This window comes from Symphalangus syndactylus, chromosome 9 (genome assembly GCF_028878055.3).
Source record: "Symphalangus syndactylus isolate Jambi chromosome 9, NHGRI_mSymSyn1-v2.1_pri, whole genome shotgun sequence".
Classification (NCBI taxonomy): Eukaryota; Metazoa; Chordata; class Mammalia; order Primates; family Hylobatidae; genus Symphalangus; species Symphalangus syndactylus.
The window spans coordinates 49,520,121-49,538,490 of NC_072431.2; the positions used below are offsets into that span (position 1 = coordinate 49,520,121).

The following is an 18,370-nucleotide window of genomic DNA, read 5'->3' on the forward strand; positions in this document are numbered from 1 at the left end:
AAAGTGACTTCTCTGTATTTCACCAAATTCCTCTTGGGAACACGCCTACTGCCCCTCATCTTGAAAACTCTATCAAGGAGGAAGTGGGGGAAGGAACACTCCGGTATAGAACATATGGCTTTGAATAAAGTAATTGAACCTTTGTAGGCACTAAAAGGGCCAGATAAGGCGACTCCTGGTGTTTTCCCACCTCTTACAGTTTATGATTCTGAGTCCAGTACGTTCCTGACTTCCTGGAAAGCAGGTAGAGCCAGGCTGCCCCTGCTTCACATCTATTCTTAGTTAGAGGGGTTGGGTGCAGGAGCAACCACAGGCTGCTGTATGTGATCCAGTGCCTCCCTGCTAACATTCCGCCCCGGTCAGACTCGCTGACTGCATGCATTAGGGTACCGTAAAGTGTACCCCTGCTCTTTAAAACTTCCTTTAGGCCCTCACATTGGCTATAGGGAGCGCTCCACGGCAGCCATCCACAGAAGAGCCGAGCTATGTACAGTTTATCCAGTTGGGAACAATTTGTCTCATCTTGGTGAATTGTGAAAGTAGGCTGCCTCTGTCTTCTCCCCTTAATTTAGATGTCCATTTTAACACAACCAGGGAATATCTATACTTGCAATTGAGGTGGTAAAGTTGGGAAATGATCTGGAGAATTTAAGAGAAAAAAAGACCCTCTTGTCTCAGTTTTCTGTTGATTCTGACTGAAATACCGTATGGCTGTAATTAGAGAGTTAATAATTAAAATAAGAGTCTGACACATGAATTTGAGCACAGCAGCCCTTTGATCCTGTCCTCTTGGTGTATGGGGGAGGGAACCGAGGTTCCACCTGGCCAGGGATTTTCTCCAACATGCATCCTTGTCGACAGGTAGAGCCAGGCCTGGGTTTCTCTCTATGGAATCCCATTGACTGCATTCATCCCCTGCTGCTGTCCTCCCTCCATGGGGGCACAACCTCAGAGGTGACAATCTGTTCAAACCCTACCATTTTAGGATTCTGAAGGACAGCAATGTCTTCTTGCTATCATTTACATTTGACAGTGGACTAGGTATTGATGCCGCTCCCAAGATGTGCAACTGTGATTGAAAGACGTGAACGGGTCAGCACAGTCCTGGAAGAACTATGCTCTGCTCAGCTGTTGTAGCCCTTGTGTTGTTTATTATTTTGACTCAGGTTTGTTCCTTTAAGAGTTACGCTTTTCAGAGATACTGACTGGAAGGACAGGCCTCCTTTCCTAGGTCCAGGGCCAACCAGTTACTCCTGTGCTGAGCTCCCATGAACTGCAGCCAATGCCTTCCGGCTGACAAAGCAGCTTCTCAATAGTAAGTGTTTATGTTGCACTTTAGATTTGCAGAGTTCTTTCCCTAAGTTATTTCTTACCTCATTTTGGCGGGTGAAGAAACCAGAGCCCATCGAGGTGGTGACTGACTGGTCCAGAGTCATCTGACCAATTAGTGGCAAAGCTGTTACAGGGGACTTAGAGCCTCTGAGTTTCTGGGTCATTACTTACCCAGTCAGTCACGCAGCTTCTCTAAAATATGTTCTGTGCTCCTCACCAGCTTCTTTGTCCTCCTGAATTTAGCTGGCTTCTTTTAGAGTGGGCCATAAAGCTCTCCTGTTTCAAAGCTGCAGCTTTTTTTTTTTTTTGGTTGACTAGAAAGTTCTAAGTACCTAGAGAAACTCCATCCCAGGCTGCTGCAATGTGGGACCTCTCCTAGGTCAACCTGAGTTGTGGTGTGGCAGCAGCAGGTGGAGGGAGTCTGATGTTTTTATTTGGGTTTTGGGGAAAAGACCAATGCCACTTCAGGATTATTAAAGATTTATGCATGGGAAGGGGATGAAGAATTTATGTGAAGACATTGGCTGTTACTTAAAGTTGATTTAAAAACATTCAACTAAAGAGCATTAAACATTTCGCATCTAAAAGTTGAGAGGTTTTTGGCTTCCTTTTCAAACTTCACCAGTTGGGACACAGAGCTCTTTTCTTGCCAGTGAGGCAGAGAGACTTCAATGAGAATATTGAAAACTTTTACTGTAGAAATTCCCACAAGAAATCTTACCATCTGTTTATTCTAGTCATTTTTTTCTTCACCTTGAGTGTAAAGATTTTTTTTATGACTCATTGCCCTTTTGACTTAAACACATCTGTTAAGTACAGATGTTGGATGAGATTAGTATCTGTTTACCTGTCTTTACATGATATTCTCTGAAAATAAAATCTTTCCTTTGCTCCCTTCTCCAATTGTGAATTTAATTAAGAAGATGAGCAGTTGTGTTTGGAGTATTCAATAGTTTGCCTTTTCAAACATTTCACGCAGCCTTTTGGATATTGATAAGTGTTTATTGTAGAACTAACAATACAGGCGAAACAGGAAGCAGCTCTTTGCTGGGTAGGATGCTCCGAGGCGCCCTCCACTCTCTGAGGGAACGCTCTTCAGCTGACTGAAGCAGGGAAGCCGAGCCAATCAGAGGCCGCTTTCCTAGCTCAGTCACCAGTCTGTGGTTGAGGAAGGGTTTTGCTTTTTGTGCTCTGTATTGGGAAGGCAGATAAAATGCCAGGTCTGGACTGCCTCTGGGGATAACCTCACCCTGTGGGATGTGAATGAATAGCATCTTGCCTGGTAAATCCACAGGAATTGATAAGGCAGGCGCAGTTCTCCCAAACAGGCCTTTTCTCTTTAAGCTCTGGCTGTGGTTTCTGCAGCAATTTTGTTTTTACCTTGAAAGAGGTGCTCTGGATTATCAGACCTCCATGTATGACAATTTGTACCTGCATGGAATTGAAGACTCGGAGGCTGTAAGTATTTTCATAGATAGCTAATTCCCTCTCCCCTCCTCTTCCTCCTCCCACTATCCCCTCCACCTCCCCCCCACCCCCCTTCTTATTTCTTAGGCAACGCAGGGAACATGGAGCAGAAAGCTAATATCATTCTGGGGCTTGCTGGCTGCTGTGTAAATGTTCTCCGTGTAGTTTATAGGTAACTGAAATTATTTATTGTCAAGCAAAAAAGAAATGAGGGTGATGGCAAAGCATCTAAGAGTGTAGGCTGTTTGAATTTATACGTTATCGTGTCCACGTTTGATCTCACCAGGGGTAACTGCTCCTTGCAGACTGGTTTAAACTATGCAGAAAGTGCCTATGTTTTCCACAAGCAGGGTTCATAGAAAAGCCTCATTCATTATATAATACACATTGTTTGTTGAACTAGCATGAATGGAAGTTCCTAAGCTATAGCTGTATTATTATGTGCTTTCTGGCCAAACAAGCAGTGCAAATCTACTGCTTCTTTGTTAAAGAAATCAGATGCTAGGCTTGTGGCCATACAGCACCCCAGTGCAGAGGCAGTGGGCAGTGTTCCTATACTCTACCTTGGAAGAGCGAAGTAGACTCACGTGTGTTTTGGGTTAGAGAACTGGACTCCTTCTCCCCCCTAGGTCAGGCTCATGCAATCTGTTAAAATCAGGATGAAATAATTTCCTGAAATCCCTGAAATCATACCACAGAATGCTAGCTTTTGAATATAAGGTAAAGCTGATGATTAAATCTTTCTTTTGACTCTTGCTGGTGGTAGTTCCTATTTTCTTCATCAATACACAGAAACCTCACAAGGTAGAATGGTTGGGGGTGGTTAATGGGAAGTGCTGTGGGGAGTCTGAATTTTATGTGAGTGCAGTGCCATACATGTTGCTACATTTGAAACAGGAGTGTGTTATATAAGATTCTCTGGCTAAACCACCAAATAAACAGGTTATAACAACAACAAAAAAAACCCCTATGGTGTACGTCAATGCAGATGTAAATGTCTAATGATGTGCTATCCATGAAAGATAGAAATCCTCAGTTCTGTGAAGGCATTCCATTTTTCCTTCCTGTCTGTGTGTTTGCTCTAACTCTAACTCTGTTTCCGCAAAGTCTCTCTGCATGTTGCCCAACGTGCTCATAAATGATCAGACTGTCAGTGTATTGCAAGGGACTGTAGTCTAAAACATTGGTGGCTGAAATCAAGAAGGTCCACACTTGCAGGTGGGGTGGGGGAATGGCAAAGGCAATTATAGGAGTTCAGTAAGCCAGCTTCCCGGGCTGGGTTCTTTAGAAGGCCTGATCGCTTCTTCTACCCCTTCTCTGCTCACTCAGTTATGAAACCTATGATGCCTTGTGAATTGTAAGTTTTATTTTCGGCCACTGATTTTAAACTTGGGCAGGCAGTGAATTGCACCGAAGTGGACTGGAGTCATTTTAGAAATGCCTGTAGAAACTGGCTGCTGTGAAGAGTTGGCTAGGAACTAATAAATCCAGCTCCTTGTTCTCCAGAACTGTATACATTTCAGATGCACTGGTTCAGAGGGGAGCCATTATAAGTGTGAAAACTTTTTTTTTTTTTTTTTTTTGCCTTTGGGTCCAGTGTCACAGGACAGCTGAGTTTTTCTGTAAGATGGGAAGTGAAGAGTGCAGTGACTTGACTCGGTGGCGGTAGTTGATGGCGGGTAGTGCTAGGTACTGCAGTGCTGTACTCCTGGTGACTCAGTGGTGGCCAGCAGGCTGAGATCCTCCGGGCTGTGCACATCCGTGGAGGTGAGGAAGGTGGGAAACGTGAGGAGTGGAGTTGGGCATCTGGCCAATCCTCAGTCGAGAGTATGGGAGGCTTTCAGGTGGGCGGGATTGAAACCGAGTCACATAAATCAGAGGGGAAGACAGAGATGTTCGGAGGAGTGAACTGACTCTGAATGCTCATTTGAGTTTATTTGTTTTTGTAAGGAAGAATAATGTGATGTGTTACCCAAGATGGTGTGAACAGAGCTTCAAGCCAATGGAGAAGACTAGGCCTAAATAGCTGACCTGGTGAAGTGACACATAAAGCCACACCTGGAGTGCCACCTCCTCAGCAGTCTTTCTCAGTGCCAATGCATTTATGGCTGTAAGTGTGGGGGGTTGTCCAGATGGAAGCAGAGTTCTCGGAACAGGTCTGGTGGATAGGCGTGGAAAGGCTTTTCTCAGATGGCCAGCTGCAGTCCGAGAATATGCAGGCACTAAAAGCTGAGTACGGCACTTCGGTTGGGGGTGGGGGTTGGGGAACCATCCGCATATGTCCTACCGCTCTGTGCCGTTGAAAATGTCTTTGTGGGGTGTGTGGGGGTTAACCTGTGATAAGTGATTCTTTTCAATGTTTTCACACAGTAAGCTTGTAATAAGATCATCTTGCCTAGGGACTATTTTATTCCGAATAAGAATAAAACATTATTATACACTGTTAGCACCTCACATCCCCACAGTAGGAGAGAGATGTTGGTACTGTGATGCAAGGCCTTTCTTAAGAGTTTGGTCCAAAAGTAGATGTTATGCTCCCAGTGCCCTAGATTTTAGTTTGTAACCTCCATGTTTCACATACTCTATATATGAAGAGAGAGGAAAAAGAAACATGCCGAAACACACTTGAGTCAGGCATTTTAGATTCTTGAGTCCTGTGGAGCCTTTTTGGGCAAGTCCATTAACTTCTGCTTTGGTGTCCAGGAGGGTAGTTAAGAATCTGGATTACAAGGAAGTGCAAAAGATCATTCAGTGCCCCACAGCAGGGCCCTGCTTCCGAATAGGAGATTTCACACAGAACATCACCTTACTTCTTGTATTACCTTGACATAGATGATGGAGTGTGTGCTTCCAGATGAACCCATACCTAGCCCAGGCTGGTTCCAGTGGATCATGCACATCAACTCTTCCTACATTAGCTGCTATGTAAGAGCTGCCTATTCTACCTTCACTGTCCCCACTGTATGTTAATACAAGTTCTAGTGGCCAAGATTTTTTCATGGACTGAGCCCCCCCATGTACACTATACTATGTGTTTTCATCTGATTTGCAGTAGATTTCATTAGACCTGCTCTTTAGTGTGTACACCTATTTCATAAATGGATTCATTGTGTATTTTGATGTTTGTGGAATTATTCTGGAAATAGATTTATTTTTTCATTCATCAGGTTTATTACACAAACCAAGGGATGTTCTTATGGGGATCCATGGATGCGGCAGAGAAAGTTACCAAAAACCTACCACCCAGAAATAGTCACTGTTAATATATTGCTACACACCCTTTCAGATGATCAATCCACATATATGTAAATAGGTCAGTCTCAACCTGCTACTGTGTGTTGCATCCTATTCTGTTAAATGTTGTTCTCACTTGAGTAAATGTTGAGCATCCTAGGACTAGAACTGGCCTGCACAGGGACGCTTTGCAAAATTTAAAGCTCCTACATGGACCTTCTGGAATTGTGAGTAGCTTGAAATACAGATTCTTAGGATATATTGTAAAGTGATGCCGGGGTTAGTTGCACATAGGATTAATAGTTCATTTCTCTGACACAATTGCTTCCATTTCCAAATGCTTAAATTCTAAAGCATTTACAAAGAGAGACCTGACCTTTTCCTGTGAAGAAGATGATCAGATCATCATTCAGGGCAATTTCCAGAGAGGAAAATTTAGTCTTTAAGTGTTTTCAGTCATAGAAAGGAATCATAATATATTGATTAATACTGTTAGAAATTTTGTGTATGTAAAAGTTACAGCAAAGGTAAATTTTACAAACTTAATATGTATGTATAACAATATCTGAGTGTATATATAAAAGCACATATTTAAATTTACATGTACGTACACATTATTATAAGAATAGCTTTGTGTTAAACTATTTATTTTCTATAAGCTGTGGAACTATGTATGTTTGTCTCAATGTCTGTGCACCTCTGCATGCATGCGTACTGTTCACCCTCGTACCTTCACCTACATTCGTATACAGATATGTTCCACGCATTGCTAATTGATGGTTAATGCTAAGTGGGAGATTTCTACTGTGGAGCTTTTGGAGACGGAAAATTAGCTGCTTTTGATGTGAACAAAGATACCCAAGAGAGTTGAAAGGCAAAGCAGCCACAAGAGAATAAAGGATTGCTCCTTTCAAAGATATAGTAAAGTTATTTTAAATATGAAGACATATCCTTGTGCTTGCTAGGGAGGCGGATAAACTTCAGACAGAAGGATTTATATGTTTAGGGGCCTTCAGAAGACACTTCAGAGATTTAAGGATTAGATTTCTTTTGGAAACAAGAAGGCCAGAGGTCTCTGTGGTTTGGTGGATCAGAGCATCTCTTCTGGAGTCAAAAAGTCTTTCTGGCCTATTTATAGAGAATGAGGACTGATCTGTAAGAGAATCCAAGGACTGGATGTTGGCATCTCTGACCACAGAAGAAAACCAAATGTTGCTCCTGGTTTGTGTAAGGAATTTGACTGAGAAAAATCAAGTTGTTTTACTCAGCTGAGCTATGTTGGTGTTTGGCTAGGGTGTGTTAAGTAAATGACAAACAGGGCTTTCTCTTCAACAGCAATGATGGTTTTCTAAAATATAGACTGAAATTATTTCTAGATATAATTGGCATGGAGCCAAAGAGAGAAATTCCTTGAATCGATCAGATCCCATGAATTTGCTGTTCCAGCTTGTCAATCTTGCTGCTTTCTTGTTAATTTTCTATTTTTGAGTCACAGAGGCAAGAATTCGAATCAATCCTCGCCAGGTACTTCCGTGTCTCCTTTTCTGCTGCTGTTATTATTATTATTAGATTATGATGAGTCAATCCAGGATTTTAGAATATGGCCCTGTGACTCCCTTTGTATGTACTCAATGGACATTCCATTATTCTGTGGTGCAAGACATTCTGTATAAGGGTCAGCAATAACCGTGAAAAACCATTATTTTAGGGTGAAGGTGGGGAGGCTTCCCATTGCCTTAGCTCTTCTCTTTCTATGGGGTTCAGCTTGGACCTTATTTCTATGTCAACAGTTCTCCCATTCTGGTCACTATCTCCCCTTTACTATCTCTTACCCAGGTGAACAAGGCCACCTAAGGAGGACAAGAGGATATAACTGGACTGGTTATCATTGTTCATTCTCTTCTCTTCCCTCTCCCACTAGTCCTTTAAAATAATCATGAAGCCGTGAACTCAGATATCCATGATGTTAAGTTAAAAATTGTACCAAGGAAGCGCTATAGATACAGGCTCTGTGTTCTCATCTACATCGGCTGATTTAGGGGCCTTTCATGTGTTTGCATCAGGCTCTGGCAGCTGTGAAAGCAGCAACAGCTGTAACCTGCCACGCTAGAAAAAATACATTCATTGGGTGGATCCCTGAGTTCTCACAGGAGGCTGGGGCACTGCTGTGTAAAGCTAGCACCCCGTCCTCAGAACAACTTAGTGTGTAAAACCTAAGGGAGCTTACAGTTCATATAAAATAATGACAACTTTGAGCTTTTTAAGACTTTGAAGGGCGTGAGTCTAAGACAAAACTGTGTGGCTATTTTTACAGCACGTATTGGTATGCCAAAAGAAGGTAGCCCAGATAGCTCACGTGACAATTTTTGAGATCTAAATAGACCAATACTTGCTCTTGCTCTACATTTTATATTCTTTTATAACACAACTGTATAGTTTTAGTTATAAATATTTTCCTCTCTTTTTAAATGGTGCCACATTATCAGTACTTCCTGTGTCCTTTTTTTTCTTTTGTGTCTGTCATGAGAAATATTGAAAAGTCTTATATTTAAAACAGGATGTTTTGAATTTGCTTTTAGCCTTTTCATTCAGAGGAGTTGATCCAAGGGATCCACTCGGACACGGATATTGGCAACTGTCAATTACTCAGGAGCTTGTCTGTGTAGTTTGTGGAAAAAAAAAAAAAAAGTTCTCTTATTTTGACTTTCTTATGCCTGTTATTCCTTAATCTCTCTTTTCTTTTTAGCCTGAGCATCATATAGGAAAAAGATTCTGACCTTCAATGTTATTACTCTATTGGCCGCTTTGTTGAAAAGTTTGGTGAGTGATAAGGTTGTAGTTGAAATTGTTTCTAGATCTTTTTAAATCTCCATAAAACTTAAAAAATTTGGCCTTCTATTGGGCATATCTATCAGCCGGGAAAATTTCTGGTTTACTTTTTGTACTTTGTATTATGAAAAAATGTTTTAGTATAATAGTGTCATGATTAAAAGTGGAGACAGACCAGGCGCGGTGGCTCACATCTGTAATCTCAGCACTTTAGGAGGCACAGATGGGCAGATTGCTTGAGCTCAGGAGCTTGAGACCAGTCTGGGCAATATGGCAAAACCCCACCTTTACAAAAAAATAAAAATAAAAGAAATTAGTGGGGCATGGTGGCGTGTACCTGTAGTCCTAGCTACTCAGGAAGCTGAGGCAGGAGGATCGCTTGAGCCCAGGAGGTTGAGGCTTCAGTGAGGCGTGATCATGCCACTGCACTTCAGGCTTGGTGACAGAATGAGACCCTGTCTCAAAAAAAAAAAAAAAAAAAAAAAAAAAATTGTGGAGACAGCGCCATATTGCCAGGGATTGAATCCTGACTTTCCCTTTCCTACTTCGTGGCCATGGGCATATTTCTTAAACTTTCTGTGCCTTGGTTTCCTCATCCCTGTCAATAATAATAGAACTTGCCTTTTGGGTGGTTTTGAAGATTAAGTTAGTTAATGTGTATAAAGCCCTTAAAATCAGATACATATTATTGTTATACATATAATGAATATACTTAAAGTTTCAGTAACTAAATATGCTCCTTCCTCTATAGGTTCTGATAGTATCACCAAGTTTTTTGGTTTATTTTCAGAGCCCTTGCATGGTTTTGGACCGTGATTTCCAACAATCTTATAGTGGTTGACAGGTAAAAGAATTCAGTAATCCCCAAAGGCCTTATGATTAGTTCATTGTATTTTGTTTTAGAAAAGCAGGTGGTAAAGTGTAATTGAAAGAATGCTGGGAGGCCGGGCGCAGTGGCTCACACCTGTAATCCCAGCACTTTGGGAGGCTGAGGTGGGTGGATCATGAGGTCAGGAGTTCGAGACCAGCCTGGCCAAGATGGTGAAACCCCATCTCTACTAAAAATATAAAAATTAGTTGGGCGTGGTGGTGCGTGCCTGCAATCCCAGGTACCCGGGAGGCTGAGGCAGGAGAATCACTTGAACCCCGGGAGGCAGAGGTTGCAGTGAGCCAAGATCACGCCATTACACTCCAGCCTGGGCGACAAAAGCAAAACTCCATCTTAAAAAATAAATAAAAGAAAAAAGAAAGAAAGAACGCTGGGAGTTGGAAATCTTGGTCTTTGCCACTTCTTAACGGTGACCGTGGGCAAGTAACTTAATCTCTGACTCTGTAATCCTCAGTTTTTCCCTCGTATAAAATGAAGATGTTTGAGTAGATCATTTTCTAAGGTTTCTTCACATGCAAAATTTTGTACTTTTTGCTGATAAGCAGTTTCTTCAGTTAAGATAAAAATGTCACCATATGCCATTTGCTTTTTAAAATGATCAATTACCACAGTGTTTTGTACATACTGAGTAAGGTATTGGTGTTCGGACCCTGAGTCTGGATGTTTGGCCTTTTCAGAATCTTTGAAGGAAGCAGGTATGTGTGGTACATATCTTTAAGTAGAGTAGATGTTTGAAAAGGAAAATGTTTTATTTAAGACTTTTAATTCTAGAAGCCAAAAGGAATGCTTTGTCTATTGCTCGTTCGCTTGCCAATACCCACGGTGCACTTCCAGCCCACAGTGATTTGAGCTTGAATCTCATCTCTAAGAAAAAAAAATCAAAAGCAAAAGATTTCTGAGAAGTAAATTTCTCCTAACTCTTACTAATGATTGAGGAAAGGTAATTCTGCTTTAAATTATTTTTCCTTCTTGGCTAAGGTATCTGAGCTCTACACTACCAGGGTATTGATATAAAAATATTTTAAATTATTGTTTTGTGATTATCCTGCCTAATCATCAAGAATATTTGTTGTTCAGTGTTTTCTTGCTTTACAGAATTTTCTTCAGCTCATTATTATTATCCTTTGGGATGTCCTGAAACCAATAATTCATCAATTGAAAAACTCCAGGAATACAATCAATTCTAGGGGACAGTCATTAATTTTAAAAGTCATTCATTACTTTTAAAAGGAATAATTGTGCCTCAACTGGTTAAGTTCCCTCTATGATAAGGTGAAAGGATGCAAAGATGAGAGAGAAAAAGTCAGTCCTGACTTGAGCCCAATCTCTCAAACATCCCTTTGAATAATGTTTGCATGAAGTAGGGGTTGGAGGCAAGTATTTGTCAAGCTAGAAAACTATGGCGAATGTCATGCTCAAATGGTTAGTGCATAAACAGATTAGTTCCCTATCTTATTTCCAAAGAGTTATTATTGATAGCTTAATATCATCTAATTTCAAATGATGTCCTGGAGATTAATGTCTTGGGGTTTACTTGATTCAATGGTTCTATTGATCCAAGTGATAGAATTAAGAGCCTATTTATCAAATTTTCAAATCATCTCACTTGATGATGTTGTTAGCGCTTCGAATATAGGAATGGAACCAAGGTGAAGCTGATAAGGTAGGGGAGCACAGAAAATTTAATTTTGATGCACAGGGCCGCTTGTGAAGTGCTAGGATATTGCAGAGCAGGGTAAGGCATGAAAGCACACAGATCAAGGAAGGCTGGGTAGACATTAGATTTCAAAAAGAAAAGACCACATGATAGTCACATTTCATATTTAGTTAACTAAAGCCCAAAAAATTTGGTACGTAAAACATAATGCATATTCCTAGAGTGCCGATGGCAGTATTTTTCTGTATTGTAAAAATCCCTAAAGTCATATTTTGTGCTTTATTGATCCAAAAGCACACTTTTCCTCCCATATTTAACATGTCTAACACAGGGCTACATCTTAAAACTAATGTTGTCTTGCAGTTTTATTGGCAGCTTTTTCCCCTTAGTGGTACATAATCTAATGTTGAATCTTAAAAATATTGATATCTCAAATTCAGTGAAATGGGAGTATTTGGGGAAAAATCTTTAAACAATACAAAACCATAGAGTGTAAAAAATTAGTCTTCCTTGATGACATCCTAATCTGCTGTCCTCCCCACTGGTAGCCATTCTTAACAATTCAGTGGATATCCATTTCTATGCATTGACAAACAGGAATATTTAGAAAAATGTACTACAAGCAAACATGTCATATTTGTAATCTTTAAAAATGCAAATAAGATCATAATAAATATGATTATTCTGACTTGCTTTCTTTACCTGAAAATGTACTGTGGATTTTTTCATATCAATTGATTCTTCTTAATAAAAAGTGACATAATTGCTGTGCAGTGTGGTTCAGCCATGATGAATTTTTCCCACTGATAGAAATTTAGACTATTTCTCATTTTTCAGTCCTACAGTTAAATGCTACAGTTAACATTCTTTTTTTTTTCTTTTTTTCTGTGAGACAGAGTCTTGCTCTGTTGGCCAGGTTGGAGTGCAGTGGCACGATCTTGGCTCACTGCAACCTCCGTCTCCCGGGCTCAAGCAATTCTCCTGCCTCAGCCTCCTGAGTAGCTGGGATTACAGGCATGTGCCACCATGCCCAGCTAATTTCTGTATTTTTAGTAGAGATGGGGGTTTCACCATGTTGGCCAGGCTGGTCTTGAACTCCTGATCGCAGGTAATCCACCTGCCTCGGCCTCCCAAAGTGCTGGGATTACAGGCGTAAACCACTGCTCCTGGCCCACCATTCTTTTACATGAATCTTTGTGTACACATGGAGCATTTCTCCAAAACAGCTTCTTGAAAGCAAAATTACTGGATCAAAGGATTAACACATTTTAAGATGTATATATGTTGGTGAGCATTGTAAAACATTTTTACATTATACATTCTTTTTTGGTTCAGAAAAAAACTGATTTAGTTCAGCCTTTTTAACTTGAAATATAAGACTTCAAAGAAGTTTCTTGATTGTGGAGAGCAACTTTATATCTGGAGGGTATGACCTCCAGATTCTATAGGAAGAATTTATTTACTCTCTGTTGTAATAATTTGGTTTAAAAATAACACACAAAAACTTGGGAAGTTTCTTATGCCCTCATCATATCAAAGATGAAACAGTTGAGGCCCAGAGAGATTAGGCCACTTGTTTAGAATGACACAATCTGTAGTAGAGGTGGACCTAGAGCCTTCCTCACATTTTTTTTTTGAGACGGTGTCTCGCTCTGTCCCCCAGGCTGGAGTGCAGCGGTGCAATCTCGGCTCACTACAAGCTCCGCCTCCCGGGTTCACGCCATTCTCCTGCCTCAGCCTCCCGGGTAGCTGGGACTACAGGTGCCTGCCACCATGCCCGGCTAATTTTTTGTATTTTTAGTAGAGACGGGGTTTCACTGTGTTAGCCAGGATGGCCTCGATCTCCTGACCTTGTGATCTGCCCGCATTGGCCTCCCAAAGTGCTGGGATTACAGACGTGAGCCACCGCGCCCGGCCCACATTTCTTTCTAGAGCAATATTCTTTTTATGATGCCAAATTCCAAGGGTTAGTACTATAAAAAAAAGGAATAAACCTGAAGAGTTGTATAATTGTATAATTTGTATGGTGCTTGACAGCTTACAAAACAGTTGGGAGAATCTCCAAAACAGAGATCGGATTGCTCTCTGACCCAAATGGTGAGAACTTTATCTACTTGGAGACCAGATTTGCTTCCCAATTTCTTTCAAGCGTTTGTTTGATGTTGCTTTATGATATGGTTTGAAGTCCCAAGTCGTTGATGGATTAGAATGATAATACACCCATAAAACTTAAATGAACATAAAATTTCAATGCTAGAGAATGTCACAAAGATGTTTTGTGTTTTAGGGAAATGTTGGTGTTCTCATGATTTGTATGCAGGTCTTGATGACAGTTGCAAGTTACTGCTACATTTGGCCTTAGCCATGAGCATCCGAATTACATTTTTATTCTCTGCCTTTCTCATTTACGAATCATCTCCATGAGCTTCCAATTCAAAGAAACATTTGCATGATTCAGTAGCAATATTTTTTAAAAGGTAAAAAGAACTGCAGTATTTGTAAAAGGTACGAGGAACTGTAAGTTCTGGGGGTGGGGGTGGAGAGTGTCCCTGACAACATGCTCAAATTACGATAAATTGAGAGGGTTTAATAAAATGAAATGTTTTGGTAGGGTGCAAGGAAACCACAAGGGATAGTGCTGTACCCCCATGGCTAGTAAGTGCACTCCTAGAAAGGGCGTGGTTATAGGAACCTGGGAGGACTGAGTTGCATCCAGAAAGCTACCTTGGGAAGGATGCAGCTTTCCCTGTGGATGGATACAGCCAGCTTTGAAGCATCCCACAAGGAGGAAGCCAGAGAATAAATACCCTAGTCTTATTCTCCCTTACTCTGATCCCTGCTAGGGCGCCTTTTGGCCAAACTCAACCAGAAGCCAAAGAGCAGAGCTTACAGGTTAGCCATGCAGTGCAACAGCAGAGTGGGGAAGGATGAAGGGTGGTTTAGAGAGGCGATTTGGTTCCATCTGTATTACTGTATTGTCTGAGTGTATATTCACATAAGTTGATGAAAGCATGCAATTGGGAGACATTTTTTTTTACTTTTTTTTGAGGCAGGGTCTTCCTCTGTTGCCCAGTCTAGAGTGCAGTGACGCAATCATGGCTCACTGCAGCCTGGGACCTCCTGGGCTGAAGTGATCCTCCCACCTCATTCTCTTGAGTAGCTGGAACTACAGGTGCATGCCATCATGCCTGGCTAATTTTTTATTTTTTTGTAGAGGTAGGGTCTCACTGTGTTGCCCAGGCTAATCTCATACTCCTGTGCTCAAGCAATCCTCCTGCCTCGGCTTCCCAAAGTGCTAAGATTACAGCCATGAGCCACTGCGCTCAGCCTGAAGCCATTCTTAAAGCACACCTCTGAAGATGCTGGTGAAGCTCTGAAGGAGCTGTTGTTGTTGGTCATCTTCCATTGGAGATGTGTGTTGGCTTTCATATGTGGGAATAGTTTCACTGCAATCAATCTCCTGGATGTTAATTCCTGTACTGTTGCTTTGATGAAGACCTTGAGCACTTCAACAAAATGTCTAGCAATAGGAGCAAATAAAAGATTTAAATGTTAGTTTTGTGGAGAAAGCTTGAGAAGCTAAGCTAAGAGGGCTTCCCTGATTGCCTTCAAATACCCAGAGGTCTCTGTGGAGAATGAGAAGATAAAGGAAAGTGCGAATGAGACCACCTTGTGGCTTAGATGTGCTCCATTGTCATGGCCAGGCCAGAATAATTTTCAGGATCTCTCCAAATGTCATCACGTTGTGATTCCCACCACATATAATAGTGAGAGGAGTGGTGGGAACAGGGATTAGCAATGTGAGATTTTTACAGTTCTGATGACAGCCTCCTTATTAAAAGATATATTGACGGGGCAGGGGTGGGAAGGCTAAGAGGAGCATTTCCTTTACATGGATGATAGTAGCTTGGAGGCCAAGTCTTGCCATTTTTAGTCAAGCTAAAACAGACCCCATGTGTCTGTATTTAAAAATCAACTTTGGCTACTGGTTTTATGGTGTGTAAAATATGTGAAAATCCATTGATGTACATGTATGATATGTGCACATTTCTATACATGTGTTATACTTTAATTAGAAATTTTGGGAGTGTCTTTTGGGGAAACAAGTGAAACTAATGGAATTCTGAAAGCTGTGATCAGGATTAGGATGGATATAATGAAGGCCCTTACTTTCCATTGCTAAGACTTACAAAATGTGGAAGGGAGTAGATTCATGCCCTCACTAGATGCTGGAATCCTGAGTGCAGAAAGAGCACTAACCCTTGAATGGTGGACCAGTTGGCCAAGGATTGGGACATGTGACCCATCGCTGGGATATGGTAAGAGCATGCCCCTCCAGTCTCTGGAACAGAAGGTGCTCTCACTGGTGATGTTCATGGTGGCCTTTTGCTTCACTGCCCTCCCTGGGACCGATCGTGATAGTGGTGGTCATGTGCCCAAGCCAGCAGATACCTCACCTCTCTGAATAGCCATGATTCTTAAGGTAAGGTGAACTCGGGGGAAGTAGATTTTCTCCTTGCTTCTAGCAGTGTCTGCAGGGTCAAAGCCAGGCTGTTCTCAGTGGTGAGAGCTGGTCCTTATGCTTACAGAACTGTGCCAGTGGCCACAGGAGAGAGTCAATTCCAGCAATAAGGAATAAAATGATTGCCATGAGTCTCAGTTGTGGTTTACTTTGATAGGATTCTAAGGTTCAGATGTTTCCTCCTGGAAAGGTGTGTGCCTGGCATGTGGTATACAGAGACACTCACTAGAGAGGTACTGCATGAGTCTTTAAATATACATAAGGGGCTTTCTGAAAGCTAAGCTAGCATACATATTATATGAAGACTGCTTGGATTGTTTCATTTTCACAGCTTAAAGACATAATAATCTACTTAAAATTGATTTCTAATTTTTATAACTCAAATTCTTAAATTATTACTAGTGTAGAGTACAGTGTTATAAGAACGGTGAGGCAGATCTTATAACTGAAGTACACTGTTACCATTTGTTATGGGTGCTTTTCATCAGTTCAGCTGTAATATTTTGAATAAATGTGTGTGTGTGAAACTCCTTGAATCAGAGCTACAATATAAAGAACTATGCAAATTATGCAAGATATTATAACAGGACTATTAAGATTGAATAGTATGTTGATAAATAGGATATTGTTCTGCTTTGGTTTTGAAATTACACAGGTATAAAAGTAGCTAAAAAAAGTTGTTCCTCCCACATTCCAAATATAAAGCAGGTAAATTTACCCCCAAAATTTAAGAGCAAGAAAAAAAAAGAGTCAGATACAAATAAGATAGGAAAAGGATTGGAAATGCATAATCTAGATTCTATGAATGTTTTGATTTATATTGCTTTTAACTAAAATATGTTCTGGCTGTAAGATGTACAACTAGTTGTTACATTTTTCATTTGAGTGCTGCATTTACATAGAGAAGCTGGCTTTCAAAATGCCAGCCAGCAGCCAATTCAAATGTGGAACATTTGAGTCTAACTTAGTGACTAGTTTTGTAAGATGCCTTGAGGAGGTTGGGGGAAGGGTACGCATGGGACACCTTGTTCTGGAAACTCAGCCAGAATTTTGTCAGCTGTGATTCATCTGATTCTTAGGGTATTTGAATTTCCAGTTCCTAATTTAGAGCTTGCAAAGATACTGTGAACCGAAAGCCTCACCTCCATATATTTAATGGAAGATATATAGTTTTGAAATTCCAGATTGCCTTCCGGCAGAAAATGAGGACATTCAGCAGGCTCTGGCTATAAACTGTATCATTTCTTTAGAAGTATAAAAAGTGTCCATTATCCTATCAGCATTTGTGTTAAATGACTTCTGAGATTCTCTAATCAAGGATGTTGATAGACTTTGGAAGCATTTCCCAGTTTACTGATTGGGCCTTCCTCGAGGTCCTTAGATTCCAAGGAATTATTAGACCTGTCTGCTATACTGGGAACAGATCAGACGCTGATAGGTAGTTCTTATCATTGTACCTACACTTAAAAATAGCTAACCTCCCATTTGAAAGGAACCCTTTTTCTGTGATCACACACTGTATTGATGTTTCGCAGAACATACTGTGAGAGAAATTATTTGCAGTAGGTAATTGGGCGCCGTTGACAGATTTTTAAACTGGAAAGTGGTTTGATCAACTGTGCATTGGTCAGGGTAGAAGATGGATTTGAGGAGAGGAAGAATTCAGGCAGGGAGTCCAAATAGAAAGCTGTGGAAATAGTACAGGTGTGAGCTGATGGAAGCCTGAACTAGGGCAGCAGTAGTGGGGATAGAGAGGAGGAGGTGAACTGAAAAAATATTTAAGTCACAAATGCAGCAGGTTTAATGGCTAATTAGCTTAGGAAGGAAGAGGAACTCCCACTTTTGGCTTAGGTGACTGACTGGTTGGCCAGTGATGCCACTGAGATTGGGAAACTAGGCCATTTCTTCTGATATCTTTTCCACTGACCCTGGGGATCTCGGGTTAGAAGCCAGGGCCAGGATTGAAGGCCTCAACCCTTTAGCCATTGGTTTCTGGCTAAGAAAGTTACTGACTTCATCCCAAGATCATGAAATAGTTTTGTTCTAGACAGCTGGGACTCCCGGTGACCAGGAACTTGCTGCCGAATAATCGGGTTACGGCTCTATCTGTTCTGGGCCTGTACCTATCCTTATATACCCTATTATGCCATGTTTGGAAACTATTATAGAGGAAGCTTGCCATATATTATCCTTTTATATTAAATGTTTCTTTTTCTATTTAGAAGTAGATTGTAACATTTTCCAGAGTCTCTCATACTTCTTATAGGTGGTAGATGAGTTTCTAGCCATTAATTTATGTGCCTGGTGATACATGTGAAAAAAACAGTTCCCTAGTCAAATAAGCTTGATAATCACCATACTCGGTCCCTTTCTCAAAAGATTCACAGCACTCAGTAGCCCACTAATATCTCTTGGCATTCCACAATAAATAAACCAATTA

At 41.0% G+C, this 18,370-nt stretch overlaps 1 protein-coding gene across 10 annotated transcripts in view; it reads left to right on the plus strand.

Annotated features, from left to right (window-relative positions):
• The window catches only part of CACNB4 (calcium voltage-gated channel auxiliary subunit beta 4), a 281,740-nt gene that overhangs the window by 134,779 nt on the left and 128,591 nt on the right, over positions 1–18,370 (plus strand). Inside the window, exons 1-2 of one of the 10 annotated variants that reach the window (XM_055292123.2) lie at positions 2,701–4,909; positions 5,632–5,724. The exons of 4 other annotated variants lie outside the window; for them this stretch is intronic. In XM_055292123.2, the coding sequence (XP_055148098.1) occupies positions 4,904–4,909; positions 5,632–5,724 (99 nt within the window). In that variant the 5' untranslated portion in view covers positions 2,701–4,903. Of the gene's footprint in view, positions 1–1,594; positions 4,910–5,631; positions 5,725–18,370 lie in introns of those variants that run through there. 5 more of the 10 variants (XM_063646027.1, XM_055292128.2, XM_055292126.2 and 2 more) reach the window with 5 other exon arrangements.